The following is a 22868-nucleotide window of genomic DNA, read 5'->3' as shown; positions in this document are numbered from 1 at the left end:
CCTTAATAATCAGACATTATTTCCTTATAATATTAAAATTGTGCTAAAATTCAACAGAAACAATTGAAGAATAAAACCTTTTTTTTGCCATTAGAAGATGTGCAATGGCTTTGTTTGTATGTTCAACTTTATTTACAGTTAGGATAGATTGTCCAATTTCCTTTCTAGCTAAAAACATACAAAATCCTCGAATTCACCTACATAAGTATAAGTTAGAAGTTAAGAAAACCAGAGGGCATTGTTTTCTTGTTGGCAGTTGGATACACAAAAGGTACGTGTGGTTGCAGCACTTCTGACTGTATGTATACGCTGATGAAGACCACCTCACTAAAATGAGACCACTGCTTTGTGTGTGGCAGGGTTTTCTAAAACAGACCAAAAGATGAAGGGTTTATATTATGAATTTCGATTACAGCCCTTCTCAAAATGACTGTGGTACATTGTTACTCACAAAATAAAAAAAAAAAGAGAATGCAATCGTGATTACTTTGGTGATTTAAATCCAACTTATGCTGAAATGTATCTGCCTCCTTCACTGTCCAATACGGCACCTCAATGAGGAAGCATAAGCTAGAAAACAACATTATCCGCTCACAGGTCTTTTATCACTGGACCCCTTTGGATGAGTCAGACATGGCTGATAGATTTGTGACACAACTTCAGAGCCTCTAACCCTTCCCCCTTCCTCCGCCTTTGATGTTGACCTCACACAGACGTTCATCTAAAGAGAAGAAAACCTGACCAGTGACTGATACGAGGATGGCGTTGACTTGGCTTTAACCAGAGCATTTTGTTGGAACTGTGTCGGGATGCTTCAGTTGTCCAACTCAAACACACACAAAAGCCAGAACAAGCAGTTCTCATATGTTTAGCCTCGTCTGTGGAGTCCCTCTAATATCCCATGAGAACTAAACAAGATTCAGGTGTCAAAACTCTGAGAGATGAGGTTCTGTTTCTGGTACTTGAACATCATCGGGAAATAAACCTTGTATTTATATCCAGTTTTGACACCTCATTATTGGCAACAGATTGCTTCTCAGATTGATTTATATGAAGGATTTTACAAGTTCACAGTCCCAAAATGAACTAATTCACTTTCATTTCTCATATTGTATATTGTTTTATGGAGTGTTATAAATTGTAACCCACGGTCATGTTAGCAGATGCATGTACATCTGTGCTTTAATCTGTTTCATCTATTACTATCTATCAAGATACTCAAAATGATATGACAAGCATGTTTTCAGTTCATGGCCTACTTGTTTTGATCATTTTCGCACTTTGATGAAAACTTATTAGCCGGCCTGGAGACATGCTTCAGTCTCACGTTAAAGGTGGCTTCAGCAGCGGGAAAAAAACAACCAGCAACAGCAAAATGTTATACGCAGGAAAGAAACCAAAGGAAAAGAGCTCTGAGACAAAGTCTGGCGTGGGAGCACAGAAGCAGATCAAATGCAAGTGCATGACACAGATGTCAAAACAAAAAAGTGGGAAGTTATGGCCAAAACTAAAGTTGAACTTGCATTAGATAGATAGATATAGATATTTTCTCCTTCAAATTCAGCCTCACTCTTTTAAAATCCTCTTCTGAAACTTGTTTTTGAACGTTTTCATGAACGCTCACATTTGAACGCGCTCATGCACGGCACAGCTTACCACACACCTCAACATTGTTGCAGAAAACACACTCCCATGACAACATCACTTTTTGACAGCAGTGGCCACCACCATACTGAAACACTGATAAAGAATGACTCAATGAGCACAATAGGAAATAGGAAATAGGAAATGGCCTCCATGCTTCTAAAATCCCAGTCTGATGGAGCATCCACAGAACAGGCCCGATCCAAGGAAGCCACAGGAACGACTTCCCACATGTTGTCAGTAATCCAAAGGGCTCTAAGATGTTCTGGTGGCACAAGAAGAAACTACAGACTGTTTAAAAACTTAGTTAAAGTGAAATAACAATGCCTTCAACAGAAGTCAAACAAGTATTTATGGCACCTTCAGCTTGGTGTCAGGTTATCTTTTTTGTGAACATAGGGGGGGAAATATTTTATCTGCCTTAACTGTGCACAACAATTTTCCCTAGGAGCACAATGTTTTGGAATTCACAACACTTGTAAACACGATGCTGTCAAATGAACTAAAAGATGACAGTGAATTGAGACACAAGTTTCCATGTAATGAATATCCAAACATCCTCCCACCCTAACCAAAATGCTTCTGTTGCCTAAACTCAACCACAGTCTGGATGCAAAGTCTCTGGTGTGAGAGCTGAATGCTCCTCCTGCCAAGTCTTACACAGTCAGTATTTATCATTCATTCACATTGCATTGGAAGTAGGCCGATGTAGGATGTAGGCAGATTCACCCACTGTGATTATAACTCCTTGTGAAGTTAAGTTTGACTCTGTAAAACAGCTGAACCAACGTCAACATTCTCAGGCTGTGTAAGGTAACCCTAAATTACAAACCCATTTCCGCGCAGGCTCCATAACCGACCCAACAGAGATGAAAGCGATCCCACCTGTGAGGAGGGTGAGAAAAACAGCCACCTAAAGAACAATAAAACAGCTGTTCTCTGCTAAATATAGACGTTTTCCATATGTTTATGTGCTCCGGCACATTCTGATGGTATCATCTTCTTTAAAACCCCTCTAATAATTCTAACTCAGACATTACAACACTTTGCTTTGCGTCTGTTAGAAAGCGAGAGACCAGTCACTCTCCACCAGACAAAAGCTGACCAACATCCTTCTTGACTTTGAGGGGACGCCAACAGCAGGAAGGAGGGAGGGAAACAAAGAAGAAAGAGTCTTTTTGTGACTTTCGGACCTGAAAGACTTCCAGCAGTGAATGAGAATGAAATTACAGGATCTTAATATCTGAGAGTGAACAACCTGCTTTATCTGAACTCACATCAAAAGGAAACCGTTGCTTTATTTCAAATGAACGACTGACAGAAGGCTGGTTTCACATCCTGAGTTAAGCTCAGTTACTTCTGACTGGTTTGTTGATGAAATGTGTGGGAGGTAAAGATTAAAACTGGACTTTTTTCAGAAGTGCTGCACAAATGAGAGAATAATGAGGCATGGCTGGAAATGTGACTTAGATAAATATCCAACTATCAACAAGAAATTTTTTTTACTTTAGATATATGTGACAAATTTTGGCCATGGTGTTTGGAATATTTACAACAATAAGTTATCAGCTGGAATAGATATGGAGAGGATGTAATTAGAAAGTGTAATCAGTGGGCTGTTGACTATTCTGCAGCTCCACAGCGACATCAGCACCAAATTGGTGACATGTTTATATCCAACTGATGAATTTAAGTGCAAATATTTGCTCTCCTTTCTGATTCTTAAAGAAAACATTCTGGCTTTTTAGCTGCTACATATTTACTTAATTCACCAGTCATTTTCCCACCAGCTCAGTCACACCAGAAAACACGTAATAAGACATTTATCCTTTAATTGTGTCACAATTTAAGGTTAAAAACTGTGAGATTGTAATATCCCTAGTGTGTTATTTTGTGTATTTGTGCATCAGCGTGACACGATGGGAATGCCAAACCATGCTGCGTATCCCCTAACTGTGTTCACTGATTATCCACAACAGTGTGACCACCCACCTAATGTGTAGTTGTATCTTCGTATGCCGGCAATCAGTGTAAGGCAACAACATCTGAGAGTGTAGTGGTATCTGGACAGATTGGAGGCCGGGTGATCTCATCTTAGACTCTTCATTGTGGTCTTTGAGCCCTTCCCAGGCAATTTTGACTCCTAACCCTCACTATTTGCAAGAGGAAGTAGACAGCTGAAAGGACAGTGGAATCATTGTGTGGGATGGGCCTCAAACGCAGGTATGTTGATGTTGGTGGACTAATGCCTCTATTAACCTCCGCCTACCTCTTTATGAGCGTATGAGGAATGTGTACGTCGTCACTTTACGACATGTGGAACGTGGATGTCGTGACACATGCAGCAACACGTTAAACATTTACATGATGCTGAATGACCGGGTCGTCACACAGTGAGGCACAGGTTGGGCCTCTGTATTTAGAAAGGGAAAACTAATGACTTTACCTTTGTTCTAACTTACATCTTTTACCGCATTACAATTAAGATGGAAATATGAATGCACTACATTCATCTGACATCTTTATCAATTCTTACATGAAGAGTTTATGATTACAATGTTTGGCCATAAAGAAAAGGATTTTTTTAATGAAAATATGCAGGTAACATGCAGTAGGAAAAATGCGGATCCTAAAAACATAGCGTAATTTGATTTAATAACTTTGATTCCAGCACTTAAAGGGAAACCAGCTTACTGTTTTCACATTAATAGATGTGTAAATATTTGAATGAGACATTATAGATTTAAATTTACCAGGCAGAGGCAAGAGGTGTCGCAGCCAATTCATCTTATTCTGCGTTCACGCTCAGTGTGAAACAGATTAGAGAAAACAGCTTTGCAGTCAATTTACGGTCGACCTCCAAACATAAACGGCCACAAACACTGCAGTACCAAATGCAGCCCACAACAGAACAGTCCCCAGTGGTTGAGCAGCAGAGACTAAATGTGCTTTGATTATTCTGTTTGGTGATAGTTTGTTTTCATTGCAAGCTTGAAACCAAAGAGATAAAAGATTTGTAGCAGAGGGCAGAATTCAAGACAAAACCATTAGTTCTTGACTGTTCTTACTGCCTGTCTTTGGTCCTTCTTCTCAGCACAGGACATTCAAAATGCACAGTTATTGATATTTAATTATATGTATTTTAACATTAATTTAAATGACGAAGGCAAAGGTCTTTCCCAGTGATGACCACACAGATTTTTAACTATCACAAATGCACTTAATTCCTACCCACCTGGCATTCAACAGCAGACAAAGATATTAACTAACCAAGAAGAAGAGCAACAGTTCTTCTTCTATGTTTTAAGACACATTCTTAAAACAGCTTTACTGTCTCCAGTTTGGAGGAAGATACACTTCTGTTTCGAGTCACGTGTTCCGTCTGTATCTCTGCGTCAAATTTAGCGTTCTAAATTTGGTTGTTTTTCATTTGGTTTGTATCTCATACCCTCTCTGGGTAATTTTAAATATGCTCCCTCCCATTTTATATCTGAATTCAAGATGTTTTGCATTACTTCATCATTTTGCATATTTGTTTGTCTCTTTGTGGTCATGTGGTACATCTCTATGGTTGTTAAGTCTCTTCTCAGTCATCTTCCTTCACTTTGTGGTAACTGTATAATATATTGCTTTCAGTAATCTGTCCATGAGTGAAAACTGTTGAAAAAAAATCATCAACATAATAACACAACAGTGCGATAGAGGATGGGACGGCACATGGAGATGGCAGGTTTTATGGGAAATATGGACTTCATTTTGGAAAACCACACATCACTTACAGGTGGCCAGTCTTTTGTTTAGATCAACAAAAGGGAACACATTTTATTTGACAGTATTCTCTTCATGTTTGACATTCTTTTTCTGGGCTTTGGCTACATCTGAGGACAACTGGAAAAGCTATTAGCTGGTTGAATTTGTTGTGTTTCACTGAAAATGGCAACACTATCACACACAAACCACATGTTTGACATGAGGTCACGAACCGACGCCCACATCCATACATTTATGGCTGCATCCCGCTAATACATAACTGATGTTGTGGGTTAATGTTAGGTCATCAGCTATCACACATGACCCAGTTCTGGGTCATGCAGTGTGGATTGCACCAGTGCATAAAAAGTGCAATAAATACAGCTCCAGTTGCCTTTAGATGTGCATAAAATGTGCAAACCGGAGATTAAAAGTGGCACATGTTGTGGAAGATGTGTAACATTGTGGGTTTTCTTGTGTTTATTTGGTGATTATTTAAAAGGCTAAACGCAAGGAAGTGTCAACTCTCTTTAGCTTTGTTAAAGTACCTCTCTGGGAAAGGTTATCTGTGGAGTTGGGGAAGTTGTGTGTTGAGCTCAGTCAGCTGTAACTCAGAGGGAGGAATGTCTGAATGAAGTAACAGCAGTGAAGTGGAGTTTGTTTGATTTTCCAAGTGTGGGTCCCGTGATGTGGCAGACATCAAAGTGAGGCCCCAGCTGTGAGAGGCCAAATGACTCAATATATCTGTCTATGTACAGAGGAAGTACCTGCTTTCTGAAGAAAAAAAAACGCTGGTTCCAAGACAACCTTACTGACCTTACTAAGAGCATTTACACTGATAAACCTCCCTCATACTATTTTGATTTTGAAACAATAAAATGGAGATGATTTGCAAGACAAATAAATATAAATGAATGTTTTATATTATAGGCTAGATAACATCAGAAATCTTACTAACCACAAGATCAAATCCAGTTGAAGTTTGAGTGTGTGTTCAATCACTTCTGCTCTGCCATATCTTTAGAAACAGTCCAAACACATTTTCCACTGAGGTTGCTCTGCCTAAAGAACAGACACATGCTGCAAAGCATCTTTAAAGTATGGAGCAAAATGGTGGGCAAACTGATAGCTGACATGAGAAGTTTTAGTAAAGTCAGGTCTCTGAAGACAGCAGAAAAAAATCTGTCGAACCTGTTAACCCTGTTCAGGTGGTTTCAAGTTGTTGAATCTGGCAGAAAATATTATACGTCAAGATGTAAAAGAAACAGATTTAGAACATTTGATCCCAGCTGTAATATGCATCTGTTTTTAAATACAAATGCTGTTTCACTTTTATTTGGAATATGTTTGTATGTGTTGTATATACCGCTGGCTCGCTGTGGATAAATTAAAGCACTTTAGACTTTAGGTGCTCTCATGCAGTAATCTTTTTTCCTACATTTGAGCAAATTAGTTCACAGTTCCACTTTTAAAAGATTTCTTTTAGACCATCTTTCACACAACCCTCCTTCTTCCCAGCTCCTCCTTATCTGCTTCTCCAGGCTGTCTTAGCCATCTCAGCCATCTCCAAACTTCTCCCCGGCAACATCCGCTCTGTTATTTATGTGAAGTCACTTCTCATCAGAGTCTAGCAGGCTAATTCTCTGTACTGATGACAATGTCCCCATCTCCTCATCCACAAGGCATCGGAGTTTGAAAATGACGCGAATTAGATGCCAAGACCTTCACAGTCACCAGGTCTTAAATCCAGATGAATATCTAGGGAACATTTGGAGCAGTCAAACTGACATCGTGCAATATACCAAATGACATCCATTTAAACAGATGCTTTTATCTAAAGTGACCTACAAGTGAGAAACACAGTGAGGGGCAATGTGGGACTCCATCCTGCCAAAGTACACTTCAACATGAATGCTGTTCCATCAATTCAGAAGAGTTTAGGAGACTTGTAAAACAATTACTTAAAGTTGTTCTGGAAGCACTTTAGTGAGACACTTTTTAACTTGAATATGATATCCTTCTGCAGAGACAGGGATCTTATTATTTCAGTGTTTTTATCCAAGAATGTAGTCAAGGCACACCCTGTGAAATCAGCACTACTGTACTGAAATCAGCAGTGAACACTAACAGCATATGTTCCCAGACAGAAATCCAGTAGTCACAAGTGTTATATTCATGCTTTCTCTTCACAGATAAAAGTCAGTATTTCCACTGAATAACCTTCATTTAAGGATTCAAAACCAAATGTCACTGAAACATTTCATCCTCTTTTCCCTGTCAGTAGTAATAAGTTCCACTCTACCAATGAAGTAATGACACAACACCACTCCTCACTTTTCATTTAATTCCTGCCAAAATGGATCTGCCACACAAATGAGTTTACATGTGAACATCCTGCTGCACGTATTAAAGCTTCAGAGCTTTATTGTCCAACTAATCTGCTTTATAGCTGCAATAAAGTGTGCAAAAACAAAGCAGTAAAGTGTAAAGTCTCTTTCAGATATTAAACCACAGAGAAACAACAGGTGAGAATTACTTTGGCATGCGAGAGGCACAGACAAATCGACAAACACATTAAAGGCCTAAACACTGAATGAGTCAAAGGCAAAAACGTATAGCAAAGAACAGTGATGTACCCTGTGGAGTAGGAGAAATAACTGAAAAACAATACAGGTTTGAATCATACTGTAAAGGCGGAAATGAGTTTGACACGTTTGTAAATGTTGGTAATAAAATTTTATAAGTTCACAAGTTCCTCATGTTTCCATAACTTGTTTAATTATTTTGTTGAACATGTTGCCATTCAACCAAACACAGTGGAAACTAATATTCATTCAGCTCTGAGGCGCCAGCTCTCATAATTCTTGCATTGTGTGACTTCATTGAGCTGAAACACAACAGTTAGCTAGATTAAACCCCCGCAGTGTGTTTGTGTGTGTGCATGTGAGTCTTTGGAGTGTGCTGTTCCTTAATTAGTCTGCTTGTAAAGCACAAAAAAGACATTTGGAGGACTTATTTGGAGACAGGCTATCGTGCCCTGGCATCCCTGGAGCTTTCATCCCCCCTCCCAAGCCACTGCAGAAGATTTATAAAATCTCATAGCTGTTTATGGAGAGCTGCATCAGTGAAGCCTGCTGTTTTTTATTTGTGTTGGAGTTATTTACACACTGCAATGTCCCACTTTATTGCACCACGTGACCTTATTTGGCTTGAAGCTGCATGAAGTTCTGCGTGTTTTCAAAGAAAGGGTGTCAGTCGGGCAGGATAAACTGCTGCCATGTCTTCGGATAATGGTTTCTTTTATAAAAGAGAGAAATGAATGAGAACTTCGAGAAAACCACAAATAATGCTCATTCTGTATGTTTTACTTGATGGTCACGGAGGAAATTTGTTTCTATAATGCAGGCACTTTTGCAGAAGTATTTGACAGATGATGGTTGCCTATGTCCAGAGTGTACCTCGCTTGCTACCCAGATGGCAGCTGGGGTAGGTTTCCCTTTACCCTAAATTTGATTAAACAGGTGTAGGAAATCCAAAGGGAGCTCAAAGTAGAGACACAACTCCTCTGCATTGAAAGGAGTCAGCTGAGGTGGTTCAGGCAGTTTATTAGGATGCCCCCTGGTCTCCCTTTGAAGCTTTTTCAAGCACATCCAATTGGGAGGCGGCACCGGGGCCGCCTCATAACTTGCAGGAGGAATTATATGTCCCTTCTGGCCTGGGCATGTCTTGGGATCCCCCAGGAGGAGCTGGAGAGTGTCACTGGGGAGAGGAATGTCTAAGTTTCCTCCTGGACCTGTTGCCTCCATGACCCGAGCTTGGCTATTCTTGAATATAACGGATGGATGGGTGCAGAAAATGGATGGATGGCAGATGACTGGATGAATCCTTCTTCTACCAACATTTTTCACAAGCGAATTTCAACCCATTAGATCAGGGAACCGCTACCACAGCAACCAGTAAGCAGTGTTGTGATCGTGTTAAAATTAGGCCGTTCATAATTATTTTTTATTTTAAACTGAGCAAGGCAGTTTTTAACTGACAGATGAACACAGCTCACTCTCTCGCCCACACTGAACAATGTTTTTGTTGACTGTAAACGTGTCGTGGGGAATCATACCGTGGGTGTGCACTCTGGCAGGAGCCACAAACCTTGCACCAGAACAAAAATAAATACCTGATGTACAACTAACAGAGCTGCATTAGAACAGCTACAGATCTGTGGAGACCCACGCAGCAACATTCCCACGGCAGACAGCAGGTGAAGAATTAACAAGCGGTAAAACAAAAGGAGATTTTAGAAGACAGCCACGCAGGAGTGGAAAAAACAGAGTGAGGTCTGCCAACGGAGTCTGAAGGACTTAATAAACGACAGTGGAGATCACCTGTAATGCAACTGAACAAAACAAATCTGTTCTCACCTGCTGTTGTGCTCCCATTTGAGAATTTTGTTACACGCTGCAGGGAATCAAAAATAATCAAGCAAAGTATAAAGATAAAAACCTCAACTGAAGTATTTCATTATGAAGGAAAAACTAAGCCATAGAAACAACATAGATCCTTATGGCGTGGCAGCCCAAGACATAGCTACTAACCTCAAAGAGCTACCTCCTCTCACATTGCTAAATGTTTCAACATTTGGGCTGAGTGGATGTGCTTTGCATGAATGTATAAGTTTCACATCTCCAGAAAGTCTCGAATATCTGTTTCTTCAAGCCAACCAAAATACAAAAAACATTCAGCTGCGTGTTATTTTATCGAGCAATAGGCACTAAAATGTGCAATATATGTTTTTTTGTTGCTTGCGGTGAGCAGATATGCTTAAGATTTGGTTATATACTCATTTATAAATAAAAAGAGACACGATTTTAAATGTCAGTCCTACAGTGCATATTGTTCTCAGAGCCTTGAAATTTCCGGCTTGACCAAAATTGGTTTCTGATCCATCTGTATCCATAGAGCTGGACCGTATTTAAAGTTAATCCTGCGGAGAATGAAAGATTCACATGCCTGTGGGATGATATTTGAAAGATTTATCAGTGACCAGCAGGCTGTTGTTGGAAATATTAGCCATGAAACAAAACAAAGCAAAAAAACAAACAAATAGAGAAGTAGAAATAATATACTTTTACTCTGAGAACTTGTGATCCTCCAATTAATGATTATTTAACCCTGGTAACCATGGCTACCTCAACATAAGCCTTATTTTCAGTGTTGAGGAAACAGACAGAAGGGTCTGGTCCAATTAGTCTTGATATGTTAATGTCTGACTTCCTGAATGAAGCTGTCTGCTGACTTTTGGGACCCCTCTTGTCTCGACTGACTATTCTTTCTTTCTGTGTACCAGTGTGTCCGCATGTGTGTGCCTACTATGATGAACCCCTACAGGGAAAGCTGGACCGTCTCCAGACTCTTTTCTTCACAAAGAGCTAGAGCCAGAGCACAGAGACTCATTAGAAATGGCTTTATGTTCTCAGAGTCAATTTAGGGGCCCTGGGGCTGTGTACATGTGACATACATGTCTATAAATGAGTGGATGCGTGTGTGTTTGTGGGTTCATTTAACTCAGAACGTCTGTGAGTCTCTAAATGTGTTAACCATGTGGGTCTGAGAGTGTGTTTGTGTGTATATCATACTTTAAATGTCTGCATCTGTTGGGGGAACAAATGTCAAACAGTGGTTTTAATGTTATGGCTCATTGTTGTTTGTTTTAAAGTTTATGCAATAATGACAGAAGGCACACATCCACACATATCCCACTTTGTTTTTTTTTATGTGCAATGTCTGTTTCTGACTAAAAATATGTGCACATGTATCAATTTGCATCCATAAACACATTTCTCTGCATATACAGTAAGGTTTTGGGTGTGTGTGTGTGTGTGTCTGAGCATGTTTATGGGTGTCCATGGATGTGGTGATGGAGGATTTTTTCTCTTGCAGGTGACGTGTGTTTGGGAAAGATATTTCTAACCCGTGTTGAACATAAATAGACAAAGATCAGAAAAAGTTTGTCTTCCACAGCCAAAAATGCTTATTGTTACCACACGGGTGTGGTTTAAGGCCTTTAAGGTTCGTCTTTAAAGTCGATAGGAGTGGCACTTTGTGGTGTCACATTCACCCTCACAAAGTTTTTCTACGGACAAACTTAGCCAGACACATATGGTATACATTCAAGACAGTTTTTTTTTAATCTTGTATTATAAAATGTGTTCTTAAATGACCTCAAAGGAGCTAAAGTAATCTAAAGCTTGTGGCTGAGCTAAAAAGAGGGTGCTATTGTTTTCCCAACGGTTCCCCACCTTGCCAGTGTCCAGTAATTTCTTTCTACAGGATAGAAAGTATGTTCTTTAAAAAAATCTTCTCAGATGAAGGACTAAAATAACACAGAGACATTTCTAAATGTGGGGAAAGGTACAAATAGGTGGAGAGGGCACCATGGAAATCATCATCAGCACAAATTTGATGCTCAGGTAAAAATTAAAGTCTTTCCTATGCTTAACTTAACAGCAAGTATTTGGTTTGTCTCTTCTTGGCTACTGTTGTGATGTGGCAGTGCATCATGGACGAGTGGCGAGGAGTTTTCTAAGGAAATGAACAGCAAATGAATCTCAGCAAAATAAGAGGTTACAATTCTTTAAAATGCACCTAAAGGAGAGAGAGGTGAGGACAGAGGCTCATCGGATGACCTTAAAGTGAGAATACACGGCTGTCTTTTTTGGTAAAGTGTAATAGCGGCTCGATGCATTAATTCCACGCCTTAAACTGAACTGTAGAAAAAAAAAAAAAAAATTTAAAAAACACCTTTAATGCTTATCTAAGCATCTTTCTGATTAGAAACAACAAAACGTTTTCATCTCCACATGCTCTTCTCCTTGCAAACAGTATCATTCAAGACTTTATAGTCAAGAGAGATTTTAGCTGCAGCAGGAAAAACTGCTGTAAAAAACAACAAAAATAACTGATAGCAACAGCATGGCCAAACTCAGTTACCACAAAGGACCAAAACAAGCCAAAGCAGTGTCAGGACGCAGAGCCTGTTGCCCATTTCCACTTAGCAATAAAATGCCTGTTACCTACAGTATCACTGACAGGCACAAACTCTTGTTTGAAGATTTCATGGGTTAAAGAAGAATAATAAACCTACCATCACATTTTCCAAGAATTAAATGGCAAAGAAAAAGAGCACCGCCATGCCAAATCCGTGAGCTGCATGTTTTCTCCAACTGGAAAACATGACTCAGTTGCACCTATTGAGGGATGCAGGGCCATGTTTTAGGATCTGCAGCAAGTTTTCAACCCGACAATACCAGTAGATGCTACAGGTGGAGAACATAGACCCTCTTTAGTGTGTATATGGTATGAATTAGTGGATGGCCAATATACAACAATCCAATATTTTGCAAGGCTGTGATAAATGTTTAAAACCAAAAACAACACATGTAAATCTGTCAAAGAAATGTTTTGAACAGCCTGACAGTTATCAGGCGTAGCTCTGCGGCAACTTATGAAGGCACAACCAAACAACCTGTTATTCTGAGAACTGGCTGCAGAAGTAGCACCAAGGTATTTGTAACAGTGTCTGGCCAAAAATGCATCCAAAAACCTCACATTCCTACACATCAGAAAAAAAAAAAATAAATCCCATAGAGACACAATGTTAGAACCAGATCTGTCCAAATGAGATATTCGGGGTTATGAGGCCAACTAAGGAATGAGTGCTCTGATTAGACTGTATATGCTGACTGCACGAGTCAATATGCACATAAACAAAGGTAAATGAAGCATATAACTAAGCTCATGTGTAACATTTGCTCTTTTTTTCAAGTGCAGAGGAGGCTTGAAAAGCAAATGCTAATAAAACGTGAAAATCTGAACATCTCACTGTAAGTTTCTGAAACTTAACTCTCCTAAAACCACCAATACTTTTAGTTCACATGGCAACCCAATTAACAAAGTGTTGCCTAAACAGATAACTATTTGCTCATCCAGTTAGTCGTTATTGTTCCAGTTCTCTTCTTTTTCTTCTAACTCCTGATGGTAACATCTGGCTCTTTAGCCCAATAATGCTCATCTTTTTTAGAGTGGTTTGGTACTGAGTGGGTAGCGTTTAGGCGGTGTACAACAGCAATGATGAGTGGTAAGAATAACCCAAACCAATAAAGGGGTGGCCAGTGAAACCAAAAATCATTGAGCGAAAAGACATTAAAATGCTCCATAAAACTGAGGAAAACAGAGCTGAGTGATAAATTTTCTTTAGGTTTTGGTGTCTTTTAAGAGAACTCCCTTTCAACAAAGAAAAAGTTATTAAAGTTGCTTCAAAGTTACAAAAACTCTCCAGGAAAGAACACATAATATGTAACAATCAACTGCATCCAAGACATGTGTTTTCATGAATCACTGTAGGTACATTCCCCTTCAGAACTAAGTACATATCCATACTGTGTGATATGCTGTTTCCTTTGATTCCCCAAACGGTCGACAGCAATGAAAATTACTATATATTTCATTTAAAGACTAAAACTTCTTTGAAAATGCTGAAACTGTTCTGAAACAACTCCCCTATTATTTCTTCTTTCATTCTAAAACTAACATGACCCTCTTTGTTATGCTAACCCCGGGGGAAGCATTATAAACTTCTTTTTAAGACACGATTACTGTCATATTCTTTCCTGCTTAAAGGCAAGTTACAATACAAAGACTTAACTGTGAAATATACCAGATTTTAAACGAAACTTATCAAATAGAAAAGGATGATTTCATCGATAAATGCTTAACTTTTATAGCAGTGTTCCCAAAGTTTTGAAAGTCTTTTGAACCCACAAAACAAGGAGCGGAACAATGTCCTCTGAAACCATCGTCACTGCTGCACGTCTACTGTTGGTGAACATAAAAGCCACTTCTTTTCATTGCTGTATTTGATGATTGTTACATTTTGTCATTATTTGACAAAAGTGATAGCTTAAAGCAATACAATGTAACTTCTCAAAAAGCCCACTCTGGAGCTCCCCCTACAGGCTTGGAGGTAATGTACGGTTACACTGTCGTAAATACAACACCCTTTCACTTTCACTTTTCACGTTTGTTGACGAACCGGCGAGGAGTCAGAAGGTGCAAGCTATTTCGACCGAGAAGGTAAGAGTAATCAAATGTACCTGGGAGCGTGAGAGGGGTCTATTTGTTTTTGCGGTAGGTGTGCCAGAAAGCAAGTCGAAGTACTTCCGCTCAGCTCCCGGGCCGCTCCAGCAAAGTTACATAGCGCAGTTTTTCCAACTCAGACCCCCGAAGGGCATAGGAGACAGGCCAATCGTAATATTAAAACTCATTCTAGCCGCACAATTTTGTTCAAGCTGTTATTTTAAGGTAGAAATGTTACATAGTATTACTTTAAAACTAAGCAAATCAAACTTAGGATGCTGTGATAACTTGAACATGTAGTTACTATCCTGCTCAAAATCTAACAAGCCCTCAGATTTATCTGTTTGGAACGTGACATTTAAGATGAGATACAGTTTCCTCCAGGGGCTGAAATTTCCAAAATCATGTCCCATGTTGCGTAGATTTGGACTAATATTCACAGTATTTCCGCCCAAATGTCAAAAGGACAAACTTGTGTCTCAATTAATCATCCGCTTCTTCAGGTATGTCAGTTAAAATAAGACAAACGTTTCTCCAACAGGCTCCTCTGGGTTAATAAAAGTCACAAGAACATTTAAGCAGATCAGTTCCCTTTGTGCTGAGCGTTCTGACCAGAGCAGACGGAGCCCTCTGATATCTACAGGGAGATAAGCCTGTAGAAATAATGGACTTGTGTGGCAGCTCTTAAGTGCATGATGAATGAAGCAGGCGTCATCTGGTTCTTTCATCCTCATGTCATTTGGCTTTTTTTTATGCGCCTGTCTATCACATTCTGGTCCTTTACTTGTCCAAAACTAAGACTTAGGATAAGATGTGCTGAATTATGCACGTCATGAAGGCAGATGTTTTCAGCCAGAGACGAGGCTCTGATGCCCTGCAGACAGTGGGAGGCATTTTTTTGAAGGAAGGCCAAGAAGGCAGAGTAAGAGCTGGAATAAAACCAAAAGTCAAGTGAGAATTCAGACAAAAAAGAGAATGTGGGTAGCACAGAGCTGATTTTGTTCACATCTGAACACTGGCAGCAGTAGTGAATGTGTTTCTGTGTGCACTCGTTTTGCATGAATGTGTGTGTGTGTGTGTGTGTGTGCGTGTAACGAGGGGGCCTCCCGTGCAGCTACTCTGGAGCCACTTGGATTTTGGATGGACGGCATTTAATTTAAGAGAGTCTGGCTGAAAAAGCCTGGTTTGACTGCTTTTCGAAAACAACCTCATCTAGAGGCCTTAAAAAAACCCCAAATACCTTTGTGACGAACTGACTAACTACATCCCTAAGCCTGGGAATATACACACAGCCACATCCATTTAATGGCATCAGCTGTGTAGTTAAAGCAGAAGTGGGTGACTCAAAGAGAAGAGGCCTTGAAATGAAACTAGGATTAATGCAATAAGTTGATTTCTCTGGGAACCTGCTGATTTGAAAGCTTCTGCTTCCCCGTTTGTTGCTTCTCCCCTCTAAATGTGTCTTTTCTTTTCCTTCTCCTTCTGTCAATATCACCCTCTGTTTGTCCTCCTTTCCTCTAATAGTTGAGCTGACATTTACAAGGAGGCCACAGTGAGGTTCGCAGAAGGTAACAGCCATAAAGTCTGACACACCTCCAAAGGCTTTCTGATTCACACACACGTAAATGAATCGGCCATTAAGCCGATGTTGCGTCATTCCTGGTTTTTCCAAGTCAACCAGGAGGAGGAAGTGTGGCAGTGTAAGGCTCTGAAGACACTGGGATTTATTACAGGACTGAGTGATATGAAATAACAACAGCTAATGCTAATTTCCACAGCCTCCACATCCAAGTTTCCACTGTGGAGTTTCACATGTTTTCAGCCAATCTCTGAGACGTGATCTTTGAAAGCCATATGCGTGCATTTCCAAATCTAGCTTTGGAAATTAAGCAGTTGTTTTGGATGGTAAGAGAATGACTCATCCCCCTCCTTTTCTTTCACGATGTTCAGGGCTGATGGAAAGTTTTCGGATTTAACTTTTCCACATTTTGCTTTGTTTCAAACTCATTTAAAAAAATCTATTTATCTCTCCTTTCCCACAAATAATCAATCAAACATTCATACACAATTCCACCCACAACAACAAAGCCAAATCAGGTTTGTCAGGCAGTGTTTTGAAAACGTATCAAACATAAAAGACTGAAATCTATTCATTTAAATCCTTCAATTAGGTCTTAGTTAAACATTTCTTGCAACAACATTGTTCCTCAACATGAAGACTTGGCACACCTTTCTTTTGGAACTTTCTCTCATTGTTCTTGGTAGAAACTGGGTGGGAAGCATCAGCGCACCACAGTTTTCACATCCAACTCCAACTTGAATAAGTTCAGGTCCAGATTCTGGCTTTGCCTCTGCACGGGCCAGATGCACAAGGAGTGCTTACACATGAAAACCACAAGTACACCCTCTCCTGCACACAAACTGGCATTTATAAAAGGAAGATCCCACTGTTCTTCAACCCATGGATACCAAAGTTTTTATACCAATGTGTCAACACCACTTCTATGAGGTGGAAACAGAAATACTGGCAGCATAATTTAACATAAAACAAAACAGACAACTTTGTGGCGCTCGCTCAGTATGATAGTGATTTTATTTTGTTTGTCATAATCAATTTTTGCATTATAGCATTATTTACAGTAATTATAGGGGCTTTCAATAACTGCAGCCATATGCTGGTTATAATGACTTGTCTACAGAAACATTAAAAGTGAAACAAATATTTATAGATCGCTCTGATTATCTGCAAGAGTTGTCTGCTGGGCCTCCACTGGACTGTTTCCACACGTCATGATGTTGACAGTTGCCACTCTGAGCCAACACTTTAACCCCCCCTCCTAACTATTTGTGGCCAAATAGTTAAGCCTTTGTTTTATCAGAACAGGGAGTTTTTGCTCCCCGCGCTCTGACTCTCAGGGCTGTCATGTGTCTTTTAGTGAGAAAGGGCTTCTGTCTGAGCGCTCTACCATAACGACCTTAGGGGATTGCTGCAGGGATGGTTGTTCTATAGGTTCTCCCATCTTCATAAAGAAACACTGAATCTCATTCATGGTGACCACTGGCTCTTTGGTTACGCTTCTTACTTAGAATTTGGGTCCCATTCCTCAGTTTGGCTAAACATCCAGGAACTATATCGCTATTTCAGAACTTCTTCCACTTCATAATGATGGAGGCTGCTGAGCTTCTGTGCACTTTAAATGCTGAAAAAGTTTTCTAGTCTCTCTCCACGGCTTTTGCATTGACCTGTCCTGTCTTGAAGATTTACGGACAATTCTCTTGACCTCATGACTTGTTTTTTTTTTACTTTGACATTCTCCAACAACTGTGAGACCCTCTGTAGAAAGGGTGAGCCTCATTATGTCCAGTGAATTCAAGTAGTCTCATGTGGACTGCAGTCATGTTGCAGAAATATCTCAAAGACCACTAAATGCTCAGTGGTCAACAGTAATCTGAACTGCTGGCCAAGTCTCACTTTTGTAAAGCAAGTCAATTACGCTGCATATTATCAGCTGACAGATCTTTGTTTTTACAATTTTCTGGCACACAGTGCAGCCTCTCCCAGCATCCATCTCAAAAGTTCTCCGTTTTAATGTAGAAAGAGATTATTCACACAGCTGAATGTTTATAGCTGCGAGCTGAATCCATTCCTAACCAAAGCCACGAGGAATTAGCCTGATTCACAGGGCTTTAGCATTACTAGAGGACCTTATATTCTATGATTAGTATGTTCTGCAAAACGGTAGGCAAATATTTACTTTACCAATCACAGATAGTGTTGAGGTCCACATGTAATACCAGTCCCATAAAAACAGGACATTAGGGAAATAACAGCTCCTGAATTCAGAGCTCTGGGAATAAATTGTCTTTGATTGTCGTGAAACGTACAGGTAGACCGAAAAGTGACAAAACATGCAACGAAAAAGGCTCGATAAACGATCTCATTAGATCATTACATGTAGTGTATTTCAATCAAACTATTGCTGATAATTGCCAACTTAGACAAGAAGGTGAATCGTGATGCTTCTGTGATAAAGAAATGTTTCCTGCATCTGCAGAACCACATGTCAGAGTGGTGACAACTAAAGGTTGCTTCTAAAGATGCGTGCCTCATTGTAAAATGTAATCAACAAGCTCAACATCACTGACGGGTTTTATTTTTTTATCTTTCATGCCAGTCGACTAGTCCACATTTGCTTTACAGCCACAGAATTCTAGATAAAAAAAATCTGTGCAACTGAAGCAAAATGATCAAAGACTTGGATCAGGGATGACGTCGGTGAATGAGACCGAATGTTATGATTTTTAACACTGTGACAGACCACATATAAGGCAGTATAGGTGGAGTATTGTACACTTGCACACTGTGGATGAGGGGTAGTATGAGAACCAAGCCACACTTTTCCCCAGCTTTTCAAAGCCGCTGTCTTGGTCAATCTCCTCTGCCTTTTATGTAGCTGGGTAAAAGGTCGCGCTTGTCACACTTTTAAGATGCTGTGACAGATGTAACTTTCATGAGGGAATCGAGTTAAAACCTGTCGCACACGTGCAGAGTTTTGGATCAGCAGCAGAGCGCCCGGTGATCGTTCATATACTGTACTCAGTCATTTTAGAAAAATCTGAGTGGAACGACAGAGAGAAGCTGTAATAAAGTTTCAGAGACCTGCTCTACATTTGGAAGTGAAGCAGTCACGCATGTGATGCTAAATAGCTGTGGAATTATTCAATCAAGTGGAGAGCCACTAAATTCAGAAGCAGTTCAATACATTACTGGAGTTAAAGTAGTGCTTCAAATAACTGTTGATTTGTTTAGTGTGCTTGTGTGTCCTAAATGCTAAACCAGAAGAGACAGTTTAAGAGGGGACTTATGTTTCAGACCATATCCCTGAGCGTTACCTAAGACTAGCTAAATGGTCCTTTGAGGTGCATTTGCGTATTTGTGCATGTGTGTGTGTGTGTGTGTGTGCGTCCTACATCCCAACTCAACCTTGAGGAATGGCTGATGTCATCTACATAACAGAGCTCCGAGAGCAAAAGGCAGGCAATATTCTCACTTTCTTGACATATACAGCACATTACAACAACATTGTTTGACTCCTTTTATTTCTCTTTCTTTTTAACAGGGGCTCAAACTAGGGACACGGTCGTGTAGAACAGCTGTTTTTACTGGGAAAGCCTAGGGCTTGTTAGTCCAACAACCATCCATCAGAGATGTATTGGCAGAGGTGCAGCATGCAATGGGGAGGGCTTTTTCAGCAAATGCAACCAAAGAAAAGCTTGTTGTGGAAAGGAATAAGGAGAAACACTTTTTTGGTATTATGTTGGTTTTAAAGCAGACAAACCTTGCAAATCAAGGACACAAACTATTGTATATAGTCCTGTTAAAAGAATCAAACACTGTAAATATGAATAAGCCTTCAACTACCTCAGGAAAAGCTTTGCTTCATCAGCCAAAATGCCTTTGTGTTTTTTCCAAAGCTACTCCAAACATGGACAGTGGCTGTGTTTAGGATTCTAGAAAAACATATTCTTTTATTAACATTTCATTTTTGTCTTTCATCCCCACTAACTTTACAAATTCATCAAGATGCCAAACCCAGGTTATCTGGGGTCCTTCTGCAGAAGTTAGAGCTCATCTGAAAGAGGAAAATCTATTTTAGGTATCGACTCCTTGTATGGGTATAATTCAGAGAGCAGAAGAGCAATAGATGAAAAGTTCAAACGTGTCGCTATAAATTGAAAGATAATTTCTTCCATACGAATTCAAGCTCGACTTATCATATCAATTGTATTAAAGATGTAATGTTGAAAGATCTACTATCCTGTTGAGAAAATATCCAGTTTGAACATGATGCCATGGCGGGAGGAATTGACAAGGACAGACTGGAGTTCAGCTGGCAAAAACATCTGGAAAAACTGATCACAGCTGAATGTGTATGTAGACTGCCCTCCTCCACATTATGAGCCCATGTGACTATGTGCATGCAGCAGATACTGACAACAACTGTGTTAAAAGAATATGGGACCTCTAGTGGTCGTGAGAGCGACTGCACGTGGGGGGTAAAAATCAGAGCTGACAATGATGTCAGCTCTGATTTGGAAGTGCTAATATGAGGCGTATTTCCCTCATGCTGCATATAGGAGCGGTGCTTTACAGGTAGGAACCATCAGTCGTATTTTAAGGGCATGAGCAAAGATCAGATCTGATATCTTCACTTAGAGGACTTGTGGGAAATGTGATACCAAGAAAATTGAAGCCTGTGCAAACTAAATTTCCTCTCGTTTGTGATAACTAAAGCCTGTTATAAAGCCTAAAAGGTCTATAAAACCCTAACTTACTCAACATGGTCAAAAAAATTCAATCTTTTGTTGATTCAACCTGCAGTGTCTTCATGTTTGCTCTCTATCAATGCATGGGCAACTGAACACTTGGCTCTTTTTGCAAATGCTCTATATAATGTGCATTATGTCACGCTTAGTTCTCAGATTTTTTTAATCTTAAACATTTTTTAATTCCTATATAACTCATAACATATTACATGTATATTTTATCAGGATTTTATTTTCTTAACTGTATTAATATATTAGTTTGAAGGTAACGTTCAGTGCTCCCAGACTATCAAAAGCTGAAAAAAAGAAAATACACAAACAGCATGTTGGAAGACCATATCTTCACAGGTAAATCAACCCTCCACATGCATCCTACCTGCCAGGCAGAGTCCAAAGATGGTGAGAAAAACCAGGATGTAGAGGGAAACTATGGCGTACTTGATAGCAGAGAGGGAGTTCAGGTGACTGCAACACTGGTCCTGCTTCCTCCGACGCATTCCAGACACTGAGCAAAAGAAAATGAAACATTTCTTAGCTTTCAGTTTAAAAAAAACAACCTTATCATCCCCCTGAACAAAATTGCTCCTCCGACATTTGGGAAATTTGAGGCTCAGCAGCATCTGAAGGCAACAATGGAAACAAAAAAACAACAGATGCATTGATAAAATTTTACCCTACACACTATGCATACTCCCTATGATGTGAGTATAGAAGTAAATCTGCTGTTTTACGTTGATGTCAGTGTGTTGAAGGTCAGGCAAAAGGTAAAACAGTTTTGGTTAAAAAAGATCTTATTTGCATCATATGTATGATTTTGAGAGGAAATTACATGTATACTTCCAGTCTGAGGTTAAAATACACTCCTTAAATTAATATTATGGCAGATTTTGATCTATCATTGTTGGCTTTGATGTTCCACTGTTTGATTTTAGAGACTTTAAATTATTGTTGGTTTTTAAATGCTAACGCACCGCAAAATTCAGATATTTTCCAGAGGCTCTCAGTTGCAAAATTGTGGCAAAAATTCAACTTTTTCCCAGAATTATTTGAAGAACATGCATCATGACCCCCACGTCATACGGTGTTACATGAACTGTGCACACTCACTGAGGAGCTGTTAAAATAACTCATGTCAGCACTTAACAGTCCTCTCAGGGTCAAACAGATGCTTGAGAATTACTCTTGATAAAACTGACACAGTGCTTTAAATGAAAAATGGGAAAGTTGTTTCTTTGTGTACGAGTATGCGATGGAGAGCTCAAAGGGAGTCCGTGGTGAGGCTGTTGATGTTGCTGATGGAAACATTCTCTTTAGGCCAGGATGGTGAAGAGACTTCTGCTGGAATCACATCCTTCATCAGTCACTGCAGTAAGTCTGAGGCTTTTACTTTATTAGTGTTTTCATCCATCCATTTATTACCAGTTATCCTTGTCCAGGTCACAAACCTCCCTCTCTCCAGCCACCTCCTGCAGCTCTTCCACGGGACATTAAGCTAGCCGAGACATATATATTCTTAGGAGTCCATTGTGTGCCCAAAGGACTCCTCCTGGTGGGACATGTCCAAATCATCTATCCTAAGAGAGGTCTGGGGGGCATCCTAACCAGAGACCTAAACCTACTCAGCTGGCTTCCGTTGATGCAGAGGAGTAACGACTTTATTCTGAGCCCCCTCCACAGAGCCCCTCACCCTATCCCTAAGGGTTATTTCCGTTGCTTGTATTCACAGTCTCATTCTCTTGGTCATTACTCAAAGCTCCCAGCTAAATCCTAAACCGGCTGACCTGGAGACTCCCTGCCGCTTGGATGTGCCAGGAAATTCTGTCCATAACAGTTATGAACAGAGAGGGTAGCACTGGCAAAGTGCAACACCCACGGGAGACAAATGGGACTTATTGCTGGCAACTCAACCAAACAACCTACTCCAGTTCTATGAGACTCTATTCTTCCAAAGCACCACTTGGACACAGTTGTAAGCCTTCTCCAAGTCCAAAAAACACATGGAAACAAGTTGGATG

At 39.9% G+C, this 22868-nt stretch overlaps 1 protein-coding gene across 1 annotated transcript in view; it reads right to left on the bottom strand.

The window, feature by feature from the left end:
- Nucleotides 1-22868, bottom strand: part of scara5 (scavenger receptor class A, member 5 (putative)) — an 81789-nt gene that overhangs the window by 48971 nt on the left and 9950 nt on the right. Inside the window, exon 3 of the mRNA XM_075459190.1 lies at nucleotides 21230-21358. Within this exon, the coding sequence (XP_075315305.1) occupies nucleotides 21230-21358 (129 nt within the window). The remainder of the gene's footprint in view (nucleotides 1-21229; nucleotides 21359-22868) is intronic.

Source organism: Odontesthes bonariensis, chromosome 24 (assembly GCF_027942865.1).
Source record: "Odontesthes bonariensis isolate fOdoBon6 chromosome 24, fOdoBon6.hap1, whole genome shotgun sequence".
Taxonomy (NCBI): Eukaryota; Metazoa; Chordata; class Actinopteri; order Atheriniformes; family Atherinopsidae; genus Odontesthes; species Odontesthes bonariensis.
Note: the sequence above shows the minus strand (reverse complement) of the source record. Positions and strands in the feature narration are given on the sequence as shown.